Source organism: Homalodisca vitripennis, unplaced genomic scaffold (assembly GCF_021130785.1).
Source record: "Homalodisca vitripennis isolate AUS2020 unplaced genomic scaffold, UT_GWSS_2.1 ScUCBcl_10154;HRSCAF=18910, whole genome shotgun sequence".
Lineage (NCBI taxonomy): Eukaryota > Metazoa > Arthropoda > Insecta > Hemiptera > Cicadellidae > Homalodisca > Homalodisca vitripennis.
Genome location: NW_025786384.1, coordinates 2,035 through 21,287, shown reverse-complemented (window position 1 = coordinate 21,287; position 19,253 = coordinate 2,035). Strand labels below are relative to the sequence as shown.

At 32.7% G+C, this 19,253-nt stretch overlaps 2 protein-coding genes across 3 annotated transcripts; one reads left to right on the top strand and one right to left on the bottom strand.

Moving 5' to 3' along the window:
- Positions 1 to 45: 45 nt before the first annotated feature.
- On the bottom strand, positions 46 to 1,984 carry LOC124374812 (GPI mannosyltransferase 2-like). The gene has a single exon (XM_046832961.1). It carries the CDS (start codon positions 1,620 to 1,622, stop codon positions 672 to 674), a length of 951 nt encoding a protein of 316 aa, XP_046688917.1. The 5' UTR covers positions 1,623 to 1,984; the 3' UTR covers positions 46 to 671.
- Positions 1,985 to 10,636: 8,652 nt separating this feature from the next.
- On the top strand, positions 10,637 to 18,304 carry LOC124374813. Of its 2 annotated transcripts, XM_046832962.1 has the most exons (3): positions 10,637 to 11,202; positions 16,279 to 16,302; positions 18,127 to 18,304. In XM_046832962.1, the coding sequence occupies exons 1-3, from the start codon at positions 10,988 to 10,990 to the stop codon at positions 18,287 to 18,289; spliced, it is 402 nt and encodes a 133-aa protein (XP_046688918.1). In that variant the 5' UTR covers positions 10,637 to 10,987; the 3' UTR covers positions 18,290 to 18,304. The 2 variants fall into 2 exon arrangements, with proteins under 2 accessions (XP_046688918.1, XP_046688919.1); XM_046832963.1 differs by lacking the exon at positions 16,279 to 16,302 and having other exon boundaries at positions 10,651 to 11,202.
- Positions 18,305 to 19,253: the final 949 nt, after the last annotated feature.

Here is a 19,253-nt window from a genome sequence, read left to right as displayed (position 1 = left end):
CTTAGCCACAGTTAACTTTTAACCAGGAAAAAAATAAAAGACACATTATTGCACAGATTTTTATTGAAACACAATTGTAGTCCGTTATACATTTTTATTAATTCATTGTAAACACATTATTTGAGAATATAAACAGAACATAATAGTTATCTCTAAACTAACAAGAAACCAGAAGAATATAAATATAATATTGTAATGTTCATTTAGTAATAATTATTATCATGAGACTATGATATTCATGGTTACATCACTGTAATGGTGACATGCAATAAGATTAACTGTTAAAATGTTATCCTTTGAATGAGTCTGTACTTGTTTGTTGATTCTTAACTCTGTTGTCTTTAATTTTATTAGTTGTTAACTAGTCGTCTTGTTCACAAAATTGTTTTGTTTATAAACGATAATGTGATGTATATTTTTATAAATACTTGCTTTAGTTAAATTGTATATAATAAATGTTTAAAACAAATTAATGTCATTGTTTTCTTGTCCTTATCACTATCCTTCTGAAACAGTAGTTTTGGTAATATCTGAAAAATTGAAATCTACAAATTGTTTTACTCTGCCTTTAATTGTGAATATCTTATTTTAGTACTCCTATAGTTAAATATATGCATTTGGGCAGTAAAAATTAGTGATTAATTTATAAGCAAGTAGCAAAATACTTTTATTTATGTCCAAGGATAAAAGTTACTAAATAACATTGTACCTATGATGAAATAGGAATAGAAATATATTTGAACTGCATAAGACCAAGAATCAGCTGGTTTTTCTGTAAAAATAAAAGTTTTCCAGAAACTTTCCATATGTTTTTGAGTCTCAATCATACTGTACTTTTGAGAATTATTTAAATTCTTCAGTCTGCTTGAAATGGAATGACTTGAGATCACCTGTTCAGTCTTGTACCTTAAAGCTACAAACCAATACAATACAGGGCACGACGATGCTATCATTCTGGTGGTAACTTGTACATGAATAAACAACGTGCAGAATATCGTTAAAGCCAGAGCATGAACAACAAACACAAAAAACTCTGGTCTCATATATCTACCTCTAAACTTAACAAATTCGTGTTTTCCAAAACCTAGTGAGATCATAACCTTCTTATTTCCTACAAGAAAATAATAACTGTTGCTGACAATTAAAAATATAATAGGTAAGGCAAGTAGGAAGTTTGGAATTTGTTTCAGTGTGTAGTATTTTAAAAATCCTACATTCCAGTAATGATTCTGAACATATGAATACGATAAAGGAACAGAATGGTTGCACCAAGGGGGTCTCTGTGTGCCTGCCATGACAAAGCCTTGAGTTTCTCCAAAATTCTTTAAAATGTTTGACAAAGGCACTTGCTCTATACAAAACTTAAAGTATGCATAACTTTGGAACAATATGAATGGTATCAAAAATATCATTGTATAAATACAAAGCTTACATAACTGTAGTAGCACACATCTTATAACAGACAACACGGTTCTTGTCTTATTTATAAAAGTAAAAATGTTCTTAAAAGTTTTATGGGCAATAAATCCAAAATTTATAATTCCATTGGATCTTGTTAATCCAGACAGTCCGGCAGCAAGACATGTCAACAAATCATTATTGTTTTCTACACAAAACAACATTGCTGAAAATGTGAAGAAAGCAAAACAGCTCTCCGAATAAGGTGCTGAGAAAAATATACTTGCTGGGTTTATACAGAAAAATAGCACTGAAATGTATGCTAGCTTTTCGTCTTTAATAACTACACATGACAGTTTGAAAAGTTTAACAGCGGCATAGCTAAAGAAGAACAAATTTAGAGAGACAGCTGAAATTAACAATGCTGATGATGGGTTCAGCAAAAAGCCCACAGAATAATGTAATAAAAAAAGCTAATATTCTAGTAAGCAAAGGAAAAAAGGGGAAGAAAGCTAAAGTGTTTTCGTAACTATATCCATAACAGGAAATGTGTAAGAAGTACTGTGCATCCCAACGAGCAAGGCCACCAAAGAAACTCTCTACAGCTTTGTCTGCTACGCTGCTGTTCACGGGAAGTGGCGGAAACATGAATACACCTGCATTGTGATCAGGTAACATCACGTTGGAAATAAATGAAAGGAATAACAGAAAAATACGGGAACTAACTGCAAAATGAAGAACTTTCCTCTCCAGTTCTACTCGAGTTGTGGCGATTCTCATCTTCTTCATCTTGATTTAGGATCACCATGTATCTGAAAACAATAGAAACTGAATTTATTTGTTTAAAAATAATTACTCGGCCTACTAAACTAGACACATATTTTAAGCAGATATTTAAGCGTAAGTAACCTACAGTAGGAACCACGAGAAAATGCAGTTGAGGGAGGAAGGTATTTGAGAGAGAATAACTTTATTAAAAAACCACTAAGATTTGAAAAGCAACAAAAACTTACATTACATCACATTTTTACAAGAACAAAGTGACAAAATATATCTGTCAAAGTTTCTGCAGGACAGGAACTCATCCACTGTGTAGAATGGTCGTTGAGCGAGCCAGTTTTCAAATGGAGATTATGGTTGTTTTGACTCTTCAACTCATCTGGGAGAAGGTTGTAAAACTTAGCACTAGCGTATGCTGGTTTTTTCACGTACAATGCTGTGCAGTGAAATGGACTGTGGTTGTTGGCAAATCTGGTATTGTGTTGATGAATAGCAGCAAGTCTTTGAAGTCCATTTGTACGAGCAGACGAAATCACTGCCAGAACGTAGCAAGAAACCACTGTCAAAATTTCCATATCTTGAAAAGTTTTCCTGCAGCTATCACATATTCCCAATCCAGCCGATGTTCTTATTGCCCTCTTTTGGAGAAGCAAAGCCATTTTTAGGTTGGCATTGGATGAGCGCCCCATATGGTTCCATAGGTCATATGGCTCTAAGAAAAGGCGAGGTATTTGGCATGTGACTTGAAGCAGCCAACAAGCAATAAGCAACGTTACCGAACTTGATCTCCACTGAAACTACAAGCCGCCCAGGTGCAAAATACTTAAATGTTACACTCGAAAAAAAAAAATGCTTACTTGAATTAACTGCATATTACAAAATAGAATTTTACATTAATTTAAAAAATTGCATCTCTGTAGCTTATGAACATGTGGAGATAAATGGATTGAAAGAAACTATTGCATTATATTAACCTTTTACGAAGAACATGGCATTAAAAACTTTTCTATAACTTAGCAGTAATACAAATTTAAAAGAAAACAAAAGTAGCATCAACATAAATTTCCCATGTTTAATAGTTAGAAAATCCAGGTATCCTAGATATAATGGCATTACACTTTTACATAATAGTATTATGTTCAATGAACATTATACTGCGGGAATTTGTTACTGTAGCCGTTTTGTTACGCACTTCGGTTCTCATAAATTTATAATTATGTGATAGTATCTTTAATAGTATACTTTCGTACTTGGCTATGAGTGATTTTAACTTCGTTATACATACATTTATTCTCACACTTCAATGATTTAAATATTAAAACTGACTACAGTTGAGAATATCATAAAGCACAGTTTTTAGCACTTTCTTCTACAATTAAAAGGTTTTTCTATAAACTCCAATTCAGTTTAAACACACACAATATATAATAGATGATGTCACACAAGTAAAGAATACAAAGGCAACAGGTGAAATACTTTTATTTAAAATTTAAAAGTGTTTCTTGTCAAATAAAGGTCAAAAGTATAAATAAAATGTAACTTATAAACACTTACACACTTGTGGTTCCTGATTCATGAGAATTTAAGTTATGTGTGATCTGGACTAGTATTAGAAATATGACAACTAGGAATCACCAGTAAAGAAAACCAAAATAATTCAACAAGTACAACCTGCCATAACAATAACTGATAAACGTGCTGTAGACACAAGCAGGCTCGATGGCAGATTTTGACTGAGCAAAAATTACTGTAATCTACAAACCTAACGTTTCAGATTTTTATGAACATCTTCTTTGATTTTCATATATGCATTTTAGTATGTGCATCTCAATATTCAAAACATTGTGAAAGATGAGAGTATTTTATACAATTATTATTTTTATATTGTTGCTAAACATGGCTGCAGTCTAATAAGCAGCCACCACGACAATTAAATCAACGAACCAAATTATCAATTAGAAAGACCTTAATTATCAAATACATTAATATTGATTAAATCTAATTGAAACAAAATAAAATCATTGTGATATTTGAGTAATGGCTACAAGTATAATAGCGATGAACATGTGTTATCTGTAAAACAAGCAGTCAGGCAAGTTTATTCTTCAAAATAGAAAGTAGTAAGTATTACACTGATTTTTATATTACATGTAACAAAAATAATAGATAGTTTTTCATGGTTAAATTATTATTTTTTTAGATATAAAAACATAGCTGAACTATAATATAATTTGAAATAGGCTACCTGTAACATAATTCGGTTCAAGGTCTTGGTGTTTTTATTGACCGGTAGTTTAGGTAGTTTTTTGATTATCGTGGTGGCTACTTATACTGTAGCCCTAAATACCTAATAGCCTATACTTGTCTTAATTGTACAACTTTAGGCCAACAAATAATTTAAGCTATGTTTACATTTATAGTTATACTTTAAAAGCACCACTTAGTTTTCTGTTTTAAAAGGCCTGCCCTTCTCAAAGCCAAAGGTAGGGTACAGATTGACCTTCTCAAAGTAGGTTATTTGGTTCTCAGTAGGACGATTGACCCTCAGGTAGGTCAGGTTGGAGCACATACGTCAGTCAGGTAACTTAAGTTTTTGTTATTTTTAACGAAAACATACCAAAAGTATATCTGACTGGTATAATACATAAATACCACAATTTTATGCAACCAAAATTTAACATTTTGATCTTGTATATTGGGTAGTTTATATCTTAGTATTAACGCCACTGCAGCAAAAATTCTGCCAACACGCCAATAGAGCAATCTTGTTTGATTATAGTACACTCATTATTTATACACAACAACCTTAGTGTCCATAAGCACACAAAGTTTTCTTTTTTATCTTTAAGTTTTCTTGTTTACTAATTTTTATCTCCCTTTTTTTAGTGCTACGAAATTGCGTATTTAGGATTTGCCAAAAACAGAACGAGATGTAATTTTATTAGACATCTCATTTATCAGAGTTCATATGGCGACAGTATCAGTTGATAGAAAATAAAGACAGTTTTGAATCTATTTTTATTGGTCCATTTACCATCTAAATCCTAATGAATACTTCGCTTTAAGACTTCTAAGTGTTCTGATGTTAAATAAAGTGTTTTATTTTATATTTTCTCTCCAAAAATTTAGGTTTAGATTTTCTGCACTTGGTAACCATTAAATTTTTGCTGCGGTGGCGTTAATACGCAAGTACCAGACTTTTTCATATCATAAACATATTTTCTTTTGTAGAAGATAACAGACAGTCAATAGCTCGTACAGGACCGTAAAACGAAGTTTAAAAAGTGGCATATCAGCCAACCTCCATGCAGATAATCTGTGAGTATTTGTACAGAAGAGAAGTACGGTTTACTAGAGAAGATGCTTCAACAACTTCACGAAAGCGGTTAATTATTGGTACCCACGAGAAAATATATAAATAATTGTGCATATTTCGTATTTTAATGTTATAAATGTTTGTTATGCTTATGATTTCATTATTATTTATAAGTTTTTCCTATTTCCAGTTCTAACTGTTTGATCGTTATGGCTGATTTATTATTTATGAGATTGTCATGTCACTATGTGTATTATATCATTAAAAATTCAAATGATTATTATTTTGACTATAGATATGGTGATATTATTTATAAATGTGTATTCATATGAATATTAAGTATTGGTGATTATACTAATCAATATGAAAAACTGGGTCTGTTTATTGTACTCTACCCCTCGAGAGAAAACATATAAATAGTTTCGCAACTTTCCTATTTCCTGTTCAAAATGTTTGCTATGTTGTGTAATCATTTCGTTATTATTTATGAGTGTTCCCTATTTCCTATTACAATTGTTTGATTGATTTGTTATGGTTCCTTTTAATTATTGATGATATTGTTACTGTGTACATTAATTAATTTAACTCTGCCCGTCAAAAAAAATAAAGCAAGCAGTCTAACATATTGGTTTCCCACTTAACAAGGACATTTCAATGTATCGCACAGTGACATGAAAATTGTGAAGGAAATGGACTGACTGACCATTTTGGCTGGCTTTGTGGGTTATCAGATCTACTCTAGTGTTGAGGAACATCCCAGATGATCACTCCCATGTTGAGTGAGTACTTTATGTTCAAAACCACTTAAGTTAAGGCGTTAGGAATTAATGCTTATTTTGGCTCTTTATTGTACTTATACTGACAATTGTCATACAATGTTTTATATTGTTAATTGACAAATAAACACTTTGATTTGATTTGACATCTGAAAGTAAATCTACATAAAAATTGTAATACACAGTGTTTTAATATTGCTCAAGTATCCTTAGAAACATAACTTCTCACAACACAACAAACTGCTCTTGAGTGTGTTACAATTAACCTAAAATAGCTACATTAAGCATTATAATGTATAAAGTTTAGTAATAATGTACTTGTTATAATTTAAAATTATATACCATTCCTTACTTCAAACTTACGTGTTTTATTCAATATTACACCGGTCGACTGCAACCTCATTCAGTAAAAAATAGTACACACATATTTGACTTCAAGTTTAACAAGCGTTTCTGCTTAGGCCACTCAAAATTAAACCCGTGCGGCGTGCCGCGCTTCGGCCTCTGTACCTTACCGTTGTACTTTATTTTTACCTCATTAATTTGATGTTTTTTCTATGGATATTTGAATTCTAACAACCAACTTACCCAAAGCAATATTTACATACTCTATTTAATAAAATTATATGTCGATTACCGCCCATTTCCCTAAAATGCATTATTGTTTATTTCTGTCAATCGGTCAATCCATTCGGATTGATTAAAAAACAGCTGTTGACCGTTACGTACGTAATTATGTTTAGCCGCATAAATGAGTGTACAATGTACATGTGGTAATTCTGAAACATTTAGAGTTCAGAAATTTTGAATGTTCACCCATATAGCTCCAAAGAAATATTAACAATTTTAGCAGCAGACCCTTACTTATAAGTTATAACATGGTTATGTTTAGTCTAATAAAATCAAAGGAGTGGTAACAAGATCTATTTTAACAGACAAATTCTCTTGGCATGAGTATAAAGAGGCGTTGAGACTTCAATTATACTGTAGTTATCAAACCCGATGATGATATCGATTCAGCAATTAAAGTCCATTAACTACAAGTCCGCAAAAATATTATCAAGATGGCGTCTCTAAAATCAGGTAATAAGCTACCCTGGAAACCTAAATAGTCCGCTCAATTTAGCCCAAAAATAGGGATAACTTTGCATTAATTCCCAGAAAGCTGAAAATTTGCATAGATGTTAGGGACACCATTGTTATGAAATTTTGAAAAGACCCCAACGATCCCATGTCTGCAAAAATTTTTATTCAAGGTCAAATTTAGTAAAAAATGGGTTTTTTTAATTTTTCAGCGAAACGGTTAGTCTTATGACAAAATATGTCAGACGAAAATTGTAGATCATGTAATTATCTACAGAAATTGTCCTTACGGTTTTTTTCATAACACTAACCATTTTTGAGAAAAGCAATTACAAAATTTTCTTATGCTTTATTGTCTATAATATGTACACGCCACATATGAGGTAGTGTACCTAGCGCGTTGTTTTTAATGCAGTTTCCCCGGTAGGCCTATTCCACAGTCTATTCCAGTAAAATTCAACGAATGTTTGGTTATCTTCTTCTTTTCAGTCGATGCACTTTTATCAGAGTAGTCGTTGTAGATCAGATACAGCTAGAGTGACAAGTTCCATTATACTTGGTTGTAAACATATTTTACTCATAATTGTCATTAATTATTTCTTCTTATTCCTGTTTTCTGATGCAGGTGGAAGAAGCGTGTGGGTTGGTTCCCATACATTATTGACATGTCCATGTTCAAGCTATTGCCCAGTTGCTGAAGTCGTTTATTTACTGAATTTACGGTAATGTCGTATACTAGGGAATTTAAAGATAATCAATTCTTGATAGATAATGTCTACACTGATCTTCCTGATGACGTGTTCAGCTTGTTCTGTGTTAATAACTTCATTGCCCGATCACCATCCACAGGTGGCGATTGCAAATTTGTCAAACCCAAGTGGCGCTGTAATTACCCTGGTTCTTACTTAGGCGATCTTTTTCGAATGGCAATGTTTGCATCTTAAGACATTTAATAAGTAAAGAAACATGGTCCAGAATCTACGAAACATGTAGAATGAACTATAAAATGTATCTTTTCGATTCCTTGTTATCCTTTTTTGGGCAGGCATTTACAGAGAATAAAACCAGAATTCGTAGGAGTAGCCTACATATCGAGGTAAGGTGTTTTAAGTGAAGATCTATTGAAGCTTCGTGATAAGTTTTCCAGTTGTTTAATTTAAAATAAAGATGTGGATTCTTATAGCGTAAGAAGCGGCAGTATATTGCCAGTATTACAGCTACTAAAGTGCTTGTTGAAATACAAAATTCTTCTAATACAATCAAGACGATGTGGGAAATCATAAATGAAAATAGAGAAAAGAAATGAATTTCATCTTGTGCTCCCCAGACCATTAAAAATGAAAAGGGTCTTGTTATTAGTGGTCCAAAACAAGTCTCGAACTTCTTCAATAATTTCTTAATGAACGTTGCTCAAAATCGTTTAACTTTCTCAGACACTATTAGTTTGTATTCATATGGGAGTCATAACACTTTTTTTTATTATTTATTTATAATAGAGAGGTAAAAGATATAATCAGGTCCCTTAAACAAGACATCTTCAGGTTATAACAAAATATCATCTAAACTACTGAAGTCATGTTGGGAATTCCTAATCGACCCACTTGTTTACTTCATTATTTTTTCTTTTGAAAGTGGAGTTTTTCCAAACGCTTTAAAACTGTATATCATAAAACCATGGAACAAAAAAGAATAATGGATGACCTTGACAACTTTAGAACAATGTATATTATATCAACGTTATTAAAAGTCTGAAAAAGCAAGTATTGTTAGGTTGTGGTCTTTTATTACTCAAAATAATATTTTGTTCTTCAATCAGATAGGATTTGTAATAGGTGGGTCAACTGTCGGTACGATGTTCACACTTTTGGATAAGGTGGATAAAGGAAGTCGGCTTCAGGTGTCTTTTTTCATCTACGGAAGACATTTGATATAGTTTCTCATGATCTTATGATGGATAAACTTGAGAGCGTTGGAATGCGTGGCGCAGCAAATAAATTTATTTCGTCATATTTGAGGGAACACCTACGAGTAGTTGAGATGTCTTTGGTTCATGTTTTCACTTTAAGGCGTTGTTATTCTGATGTGCAAACATTGAAGTCAGGGTCTCCGAAGGTTCCATTCTCGGACCTCTTTTGTTCATTTTATATATAAGTGATATCAGGTGTTGTGTTGCAGATGTCTATTTGTTTTTGTTTGCAGGCGACACGTACATTAGTTTAGACAGTCAATGTCATGATGCGTTAGGGGTTAAAACGCGTGTAGAATCTATATGACTTTCTGTGATTTAAAAACAATGGTTTGAATGTAAACACAGGTGAGACCAAATTAATAGATTTCACAATTACAGGGAAGCGCTATGACAATCTCGGTGTTTGGTTTGATGACGAACGTTTCTGAACACAATCAAGTTCTTGGGTCTATCTGTTGACACGAATTTGAATTTTTCCTCACATATAAACAATGTAGCACGGCAGATGTCTTCTGAATATTTTTACTGCGTAGGACTTGCACACTTCATAAACACTTGTGTTCTTCTTACAGCATACTATGCTCTGATTTTCAATACTTGACTTACGCTGTTGCAATCTGGGGTTTAGAAAGAACTAATTCTGTTTTTTTTTTTTTTTTTTGTATCTTACATATGAAGATATTGCGGATTATTGCTGGAATTCGTCAACGAGAGACCCCCAAACCTATTTTAAGGAGTTTGAAATCCTACATTTCACATGCATTTATATATCTTATACATTAATTATTTTTAAACAGAACCGTAGTATTTTTCAGTCTCATGTTCCACAATCTAAATACAGTCTTAAAAATAAACATAAATTAAATATCCCTTTCCACACTTCACCTTTAAAAATCATACTTATTATTATACTATAGCATTTTTTGACACCCTACTTGAATTAAAAAAAAAAAAATAGATTTAGGCTTTTTAAGGAATTTAGATATTTTTAAAGGAAACTCAGGTGTTTTTACTAGAACATTGTTTTTATTTTGTACAAGACTATGTCGTGTACCACGTTAATTAGTTATTAATAAATAATATCTTATGTTTGAATAGTTATTTAGACCCAAGCCAATACATGTATTTATGTTTCATGGCAATAAAGAATATTTGAGTTTGATTATGAATAGTAATCATTCGTCCTCTCAATAAAAAATACGTATTGGGATATTTATTTGGTCCTGTAGCTAGATGGTCTTGTAATATTCTTTTTGTTATCTTTTGTTCTTGTGTCAGCTGTTGGATAATGAACGAATATAAACATAAAACGAAACGTCCAAAACAGAATTCGAGAATGAGAAGTAAAAGAGAAAAAACGTAGTTGAGTTACCTGTGGTTGCCACTGCCGCTGCGTATTAGGTTTTGGTGTGCGTGAGTGTTCGGGTGTGTGGTATGGTTCATGTTTCTTAACTTGTGTTTTGGACTAGTTCATCTAAGTTACTCATATTAGTGCGATAAGAGTAACAATAGCCGAATAGGTTTGATTTTGTTACACATTTTAAATGTTCAAATAGGTCAAAGAATTAACTTGCTCGATACATTTGTGTCGATTTATTTGTTATTGAGTTTGAATATAATAATATAAGTATCCCTAAGTTATCATAGCTGAAGTGGCTCATTAAAATGTTCAGTTCTTTAAAATTCGGTGGACAACAAATTTGTCAACTTGTCAAGACAAGTGACCGTTGTGTTTATTCCATTGCATCTTTACACTCAAACAATTTTCATTTCAATGCTCATAGAACAACTACCGAGAAAAGTTTACCTCGTCGACTAAACCTTTATAAATCAGGAGATTCGGTTTTAAAAGAAAACCTTTCATCTTCTTTGTTAAGAAGGTAAGATAAAAAACTTGAGTATTTACTGATTGTCACATAGGCTAACTAATTCCTTAGAAATAGACCTAAGATTATGGCTTGTAGTACTATAGCGGTAACCCTGAAAATTGTATCAACTATCAATTATAAATATCCAAAAACCCTGAAAATTGAATCAACTATAAATTATAAATATCCAAACTATCGAATATATAAAAACATTCAACCAATAGATATTCATAATTAATCCTAAATACTAGCAGTTTTTTTTTTTGCTGAACGAAATATTGTTTTGTACAATCTTAAAAGCCTATAAAGTAATTCGGTTCAACATTATTGTTCCAGATTAATTCAAACAAAGTACAATCATGAGTTTGATATTTAATGGCTATAAGTAGAAATCCTAAAGTAATGGCTATAAGTATTTAATGGCCTTAAGTAGAAATCTGATTTACATGTGTTATTTGTGGTACTTTGGGATTATACCGACCACACTAGTATGAAGAACACAAAAATAGAAATTTATAGAAACAAACATGATAGAACGAAAAAACAACTCTTCAATTACAAAATTACAAACTTACAAGCATTTCCAGGTATTGTGATCGCTGTTATCTTATCTTTCTCGAGAATCCTGATTACGGCAGGCCGCGCGGCATCACGTGATTTGCACGGTACATAATTGCCTTTCCATTACAATTCAATTTATATTTCTGATTAGCCCCTCTAGAATTTGATATTTTACTGATAGGTACTATCTCGAGGGATGTTTTTCTTTCGTCGACATCAGCGCGGGGCAGCACCGAAGGTGCTGTCAATGCCCGCGCTGATGGCCGGAGGCACTCGCATTTTGGGTGGCGGAATGTGATCAAGAATAAAAAACAAGTTTTTAGTGTTTTTTTAATAAAGAGTTTAGTTTGGTAAATGATTGTTTTTGTTGAATTTTTGTGTTTGGAGAAATGTAGAGGTAAAAACACGGAAGTACAACAAAGCGATGCACCAGCTGAACGGGCGGCGAGACTGCAATCACGTTATCTACTAGACGCTCGACTTTGACCTCTGTCTGAGGATGGGGAGGGGTTTTGCGATAAGACAATTCCTGTTTTATATTGACGAAATATTGTTCTACGCTAATCTAGTAATCAGTAGAAACGAAATGTGAAATAACGATTCATGTCTGGGTGTGGTCGGTATAATCCCAAAGTACCTTATTTGTTTTTTAAGGTTTCAGACATGTTTGTCTTTCAAAATAGTAAAAAATACTAAATTTGCACTGTTTTCTTTTCTATCTTTTATAAATATACATAGCCTAGATAGTTTTTTGTATATCACTAAGTTATTACTTTTTAAGAAATAACGGTAATTCTAAGCAATATATGGGTCAACCTCGATTTTTCTCATATTACAATATAATGTTCCAATAGTCAATTAGAAAAGGAAATGACTAGAATTTCTTGCCGGAAAGCAGTTATAGGGAGCAGGCAACTCATATTACAATATAATGTTCCAATAGTCAATTAGAAAAGGAAATGACTAGAATGTCTTGCTGGAAAGCAGTTATAGGGAGCAGGCAACCGCGAGAATTACCTATTAGTGATCAGGGGCACCGACGTGATCTGGGCTTCAAATTTGGAACTACTCGAGTTAATTTTTTTTTCTAAAAGAGCAAGCAGCGCGAAGCGCTGCGCAGCGGGCAGGCATCGTGCGTGATCTTCGTATATACTGAATTGATTCAGGCCAAAGGAATGACACAGATTCCTTTACCAGATTTTTACGGAGATTTTGTATGGGCGGATTATATTGGTTTACTTTGCTTTCCAGCATGTAATTATGTGTTTAAAATTGTTTTACATACATTACCTACATTATATTGTAATATATATAACAATTTATCAGAAATTTTTAATAAAAAAAAAGGATCACGCACGATGTTTGCCCGCTGCGCAGCGCTTCGCGCTGCTTGCTCTTTTAGAAAAAAAATTTACTCGAGTAGTTCCAAATTTGAAGCCCAGATCACGTCAGTGCCCCTGATCACTAATAGGTAACTCTAAGCAATATATGACCGTCTGGCGGTTGCCTGCTCCCTATAACTGCTTTCCGGCTAGAAATTCTAGTCATTTCCTTTTCTAATTGACTATTGGAACATTATATTGTAATATGAGAAAAATCGAGGTTGACCCATATATTGCTTAGAATTACCGAAATAACAGCCGGACTGTAATGCAATTTGTAATACCCATAACTTAATTTGGTTCCAGCAGTTGTAATGAGTATTCGTTCCTCTTGAATATCGATCATTATTATCGATGATTCGATTACATCACAGTGCTGCTTATTTTACTGCAGCCAAGATTATTTTTCCAAACCTGCTTTAACCCTTGAACCGGCAATCTTATTTTTTAGATGAATGAAACACTTTTTCAAATGCATTGAATTTACCAAACAATGTTCCACTTTTTCGCCTTAAAGATCTAAGAAGTTGAACTTTTTATATATTTGTATACGTAGACCTATACATTACCAGTACTAAGTTATTAAAGTCAGATAGCCCAGGCTTAATGTATGTTTTTAGCTGTCTACACAATTTTCATCATTAATATAGGTAGTTTTTTCAACTTTTAAGTTTTACTGCAATAAATGTTGTTATTTCACGAAATAAGCTAGAAAACTATATTATTTTAATCAGTACTAAATTTGTATGATAACAGCCATTTTTAAAATTTTGTTAATTAAGACCTAGGGGATTGTGTGTCCCTAAACCGGAAAAATACGAAAGTAGTTCAGTATCATAAAGTAGGATAAGTTAACAACTTTTGTATTTAATTAAGTTTGAAATAATAAACATGCACAAAATTTAAACTTTCCTACTCAGAACTTCATAGAGTAGGATAATGGTAGTGAGCGTAATCCCAAAAGTACATAGTATCTTTTTATATCATATTAGGGTTTTCTGCTCAGAAGGATAATATACTACCAACAGGTCACTGCGGTGGAAGGCGAAGAAGAAACTGAGGTAAAATGCAAATGTAGTGGAATGTTAGTCAGGTTCTGGAACACATTACGAGGAAGAGAAATATTAAATAATAGGTTTAAATATGTTAATCTGGCAAGGTGCCGTAAGTACCAGATATTCAGTCATGTGGCTAAGTATTGCAACCAAAAAATCCAAAGTCATTTATTCTGTGGGAAAGGCCAAGAATATGGAGTGCAAGGACAAGAATAGAAAGAAAGAGTGGCCTCTGAGAATTACAAGACAGATGATCGTGCACACTACCATCATGGTAGGATACAGAGGATGTATTTAGGAAACAGGGCTGTAGTTGAAAAATTAAAAATTGAAGAAGATGTAAAAAATAAAAAGGAAAAGGTTATTAAAATAAAGAGTTTGAAATGACGATCCTCAGTGCTACGGGCATTTTGGAATGATCAAGAGATGTGTAGGATATAAATAAAAGTGTACAAATAGATAAAAATATTGGAAGAAAGATATTTATTGCTTATAAAAAGTCTGAATAAGTTCTCGGTTTATGCAGGGTGTCTAGGGCTGGTGGTAGAAACAATCTCCGTATCTGTAAATTTGTTTAAAATTACGGGAGTAAAAACTTTAAGTAAGCTCAAGCTATTACAAAATTCGTTATAGTTTGTTCCAAACCCCATCAACTGGTAGGTGACACATATTTAGGCAAAGTTTGGTCTTTATCGAGATCATGAAACAAAAACTGTTCTGTGCTTAGTTTTCAGAAATACTATATTTGTTGGCTATAGTGTAGGTACTAGCTGGAGAGAAGTACCTACTCGAGGCAACTGTTAGGATGATGGTAGCTTTTTAGGAGAAAGAAAGATTTATTTGTACAGTACAGAGAAAAGTATGACATATTTCTCTGTAGTTACAATCTATCTCATACTAATCTATCATATGAAAATTATTATATGATTCTGTACATTAATTAAATTACATAATTATGGCCCTTATATTTTTATCATAAGTGTGCAAATTTAGTCCTTTGAGTGAGAGTGATGGGGAAGAGTTGTGGCCACATTAATGTACTGAAACCTCCACACCAGGACTTCAGTTCTGGCTTATTCGAACTATTTTTATTTGTGGGGGTAAAAATATTTAGTCCTTTGAGAGAGAGTGATAGGGAAGAGTTGTGGCCACATTAATGTACTGAAACCTCCACACCAGGACTTCAGTTCTGGCTTATTCGAACTATTTTTATTTGTGGGGGTAAAAATATTTAGTCCTTTGAGTGAGAGTGATGGGGAAGAGTTGTGGCCACATTAATGTACTGAAACCTCCACACCAGGACTTCAGTTCTGGCTTATTCGAACTATTTTTATTTGTGGGGGGTAAAAAATATTTAGTCCTTTGAGTGAGAGTGATAGGGAAGAGTTGTGGCCACATTACCGGTAATGTACTGAAACCTCCACACCAGGACTTCAGTTCTGGCTTATTCGAACTATTTTTATTTGTGGGGGTAAAAATATTTAGTCCTTTGAGTGAGAGTGATAGGGAAGAGTTGTGGCCACATTAATGTACTGAAACCTCCACACCAGGACTTCAGTTCTGGCTTATTCGAACTATTTTTTATTTGTGGGGGTAAAAATATTTAGTCCTTTGAGTGAGAGTGATGGGGAAGAGTTGTGGCCACATTAATGTACTGAAACCTCCACACAGGACTTCAGTTCTGGCTTATTCGAACTATTTTTATTTGTGGGGGTAAAAATATTTAGTCCTTTGAGTGAGAGTGATAGGGAAGAGTTGTGGCCACATTACCGGTAATGTACTGAAACCTCCACACCAGGACTTCAGTTCTGGCTTATTCGAACTATTTTTATTTGTGGGGGTAAAAATATTTAGTCCTTTGAGTGAGAGTGATAGGGAAGAGTTGTGGCCACATTAATGTACTGAAACCTCCATTTTTATTTGTGGGTTGCTGTGTCATCAAATGGCTTGAAATGTTTACATATTAGCTAGTATAAAAAATAGATAAACTAAATTATTAGTTTAGATATAGGAAATGTAAAATTTGATATGAAAGTCAAAGACAGGTAATATTATGCAGGTGGTTTTAATTAATACAATAACCTTTTTAGGCATTCAACAAATGGCCGCAATGGGTAAGTGTATACAACTGCTTTTGAAAATATATCGGATGTCTTCTTAACCTTTTGGAAAGAAAATGTATATGCTTGTATTGCTTTTTGTTCCTGCATTGTTATATTTTCTCATCATAATTTCTTAATAATACCCTAAGATTCACTCATGGAGTTTTTTTAATTTGATTTAATTGAAGTATTCCTAATATTTCTTAAGATTCGTTAAGCTTGGTTGTAGTAACATTGTTGATTTCACTTGAACACCCTTATAGTTCTTATTTTCAGGTTTGTTTAAATTTAAAGACGTCTTTCCGTCCTTAAAGCATGTTGCCCTCTTGATATATCCCTTAGCATAAACATGGTATTAACTCTTCTTGCCTCCTCCCCAATTATATATCTGCATTAACAATCTATTTATGCAACAGTTAATGCAGCAATATCCAGCGGGTTTTGCCACAAAAATGCATGTCTTGAGATAGACCCCTTACCTCATATTCAAGGCACATATGTACAGTATATAAGAATATTTGTTTATTTTGAATTGACCAGATATACATTTAAAAATAAATAAAATCAATTAATTGTTTAGTGTGTACATATTCATTATTTATTTAAATACATCCATTATTTACTAATAACATTTTCAATTAATGACGTTGTATAATTAATAATCACTTACCCATTAATATTAGTATACTTATAAGTTTTACACAGGATAAGTTTTTTAATTTAAAATTTAGGACAAATTATGGTTTATGATGAAAAAACTTAGAGAGATAATGAATGATATATTTTGTGTAAGAGATTTTGCATTTATGTCTAACTTGGAAATAAACCTTCAAAATCAGTTTGCGATAAGAATCATAGAAACTACGAGGTGGCAGAATGTCACATCAAAATCAGTTTGTGATAAGAATCATAGAAACTACCTGGTGGCAGAATGTCACATCAAAATCAGTTTGTGATAAGAATCATAGAAACTACCTGGTGCCAGAATGTCACATCAAAATCAGTTTGCGATAAGAATCATAGAAACTACCTGGTGGCAGAATGTCACATCAAAATCCTGATAAAATGCTTTACATTACATCTAAAGGAGGTGGCTACTAATTGACATTACAGTATGTGATGCTATGTAAATTCTCTTCAGAACATGATGTTTTTACCACCACAATGTAGCCACCTCTTTCTATGTTAGTTTTAACCAATGAAAAGCTTCAAGATGACGGCTATTTATATTTAAAAGCAAAATTTTTAAGCCATGTTATTTCCAATATAGGCCCAAAACAATACATTTTTAAAATATGTTACGTAATTATAAACAATTGAAACTTTCACTTTTTCTTATAAATCTTTAAGATTAGGCTACAGTCATTCCAAGTTTGGAAAAAGATTGATTATGTATAAGTTAGTATGCATTATAGTACAAAACAAAAAAAGTGTTTTGAAACACTCAAGTCATTTTAGATAATGTTTGTTTTTACATGGTTTTTCATATCTCGTAAGATTTCCAGAGAGCGGGCTTACAAAGATAAGAACAAACATCTCAAAACAGGTGATGCCTTTCTATTGGCATCAATGTTCTATCTATTGGCAATAATGTTTATTGCTCCTGTAATCTCATTAGTTATCTCAGATTATTCAATTTACACCATCTTTACGAAAATGTATTATTTTATTCGTGTGTTTGACACTCATGAATTTTGACCTAAACTTAACAAATAAATAGAAGAGTCAACAACATTGAGCATTGTAGCAAAGAATAATTATATGTGGATCAACTGCCACATTCATTGATCTGTGTAGAGAGCTAAACATCTGACAATTACTTTGTTTCTATTCCAGGAACCTAGCGTCAGTGACTCCAGCTGCCATAGGTAAAGCTGTCAGTAAAGATGAGCGCCGGGAGTTCATGGCAGTGTTTCCTGACATAGTGAGAGACTTGACGGAAACTCACCGTCAGACTGAAATTCCTGATGTCACAAAATGGTATTCAAAGGTGAGTTGACCCTTATTAAAGTTACACATGTAAAACCTTAGTCTTGAGTTGTTAGTACAGTTTCTGTATGTATAAGAAAAACTGATTGGAATACATTTAAATCAAATTATGAATCATTAAAACCAGATTAGCCTTAAATCTTGTAGTTTTGTCACAAATCTAGAAATAAATTTAGTTGCATTAAACTGAATAATTACTATAAATTAAAATTTTCTAATTATCTCCTCTGAGAATTGTCGGAGAATTTAGAACATTCATAAATTTACCCAATCTGAAAATGTTCTAAATTTATTGTAAATATTTAGGTTAAGTTCTTCTAAGTCCATGTTTATTTTTTATTGAAAAGTAGAAAGAAATAAACTTATATGTACGAAAAAAGTGTTTTGTTTTTGTGTAGGCTACCTTTAAGTGATTTGTCCTTGAGAAGGGCGTGTATATGGGGATGATCCTTATCATATATGTTTAGACTATCTTATCTAAGTCTCCTATCTTAACTATCCTAATAGCTTGTGACTCATTATCTTTCTTCATCATAATCTTATTGCTGTTGAATCATATATACTTGTAACCAACTTTGTCTTTAACTTCTTTAGCCTTTTTCATGAGATCAGAAAAGTGTGGTGTAAGATGGTTGTTGAAGTAAATAGCTCTTTCTGGATGGTCATTACCTAACAGAGAAGTACTAGGCTTAAATTTACGTGACTTACGAACTACAGAGTCTCTGATGGCTCTCGTTGTACACTGTACGATGATCGGCGCTGGCGATCTAGGAGAAGGAAGTCTATGGGCTGTTATATCTTCTTTTTTTAAATCGATGTTCATTTTCCCTAGTAGTGTTGTTGTGTGGAACGTCCTCATTTTATGAGTGTGGAATACTTGTCACAAGAAAATTTTTGTACCTACCATATTGCTTCTCACACTCAAGTTCAAGTTGCAAGTCCTCCATTTCCCTACGAAGATCAAATGAGTTGGT

Bases quoted from the DNA above. Each gene is read 5' to 3' on its own strand.
- LOC124374813 (XM_046832962.1), top strand. From the start codon at position 10,988: ATGTTCAGTTCTTTAAAATTCGGTGGACAACAAATTTGTCAACTTGTC. The intron at 11,203-16,278 runs GTAAGATAAAAA...TAACCTTTTTAG, and splicing joins TCATCTTCTTTGTTAAGAAG to GCATTCAACAAATGGCCGCA. The intron at 16,303-18,126 runs GTAAGTGTATAC...TTTCTATTCCAG, and splicing joins TCAACAAATGGCCGCAATGG to GAACCTAGCGTCAGTGACTC.
- LOC124374812 (XM_046832961.1), bottom strand. From the start codon at position 1,622: ATGTTGTTTTGTGTAGAAAACAATAATGATTTGTTGACATGTCTTGCT.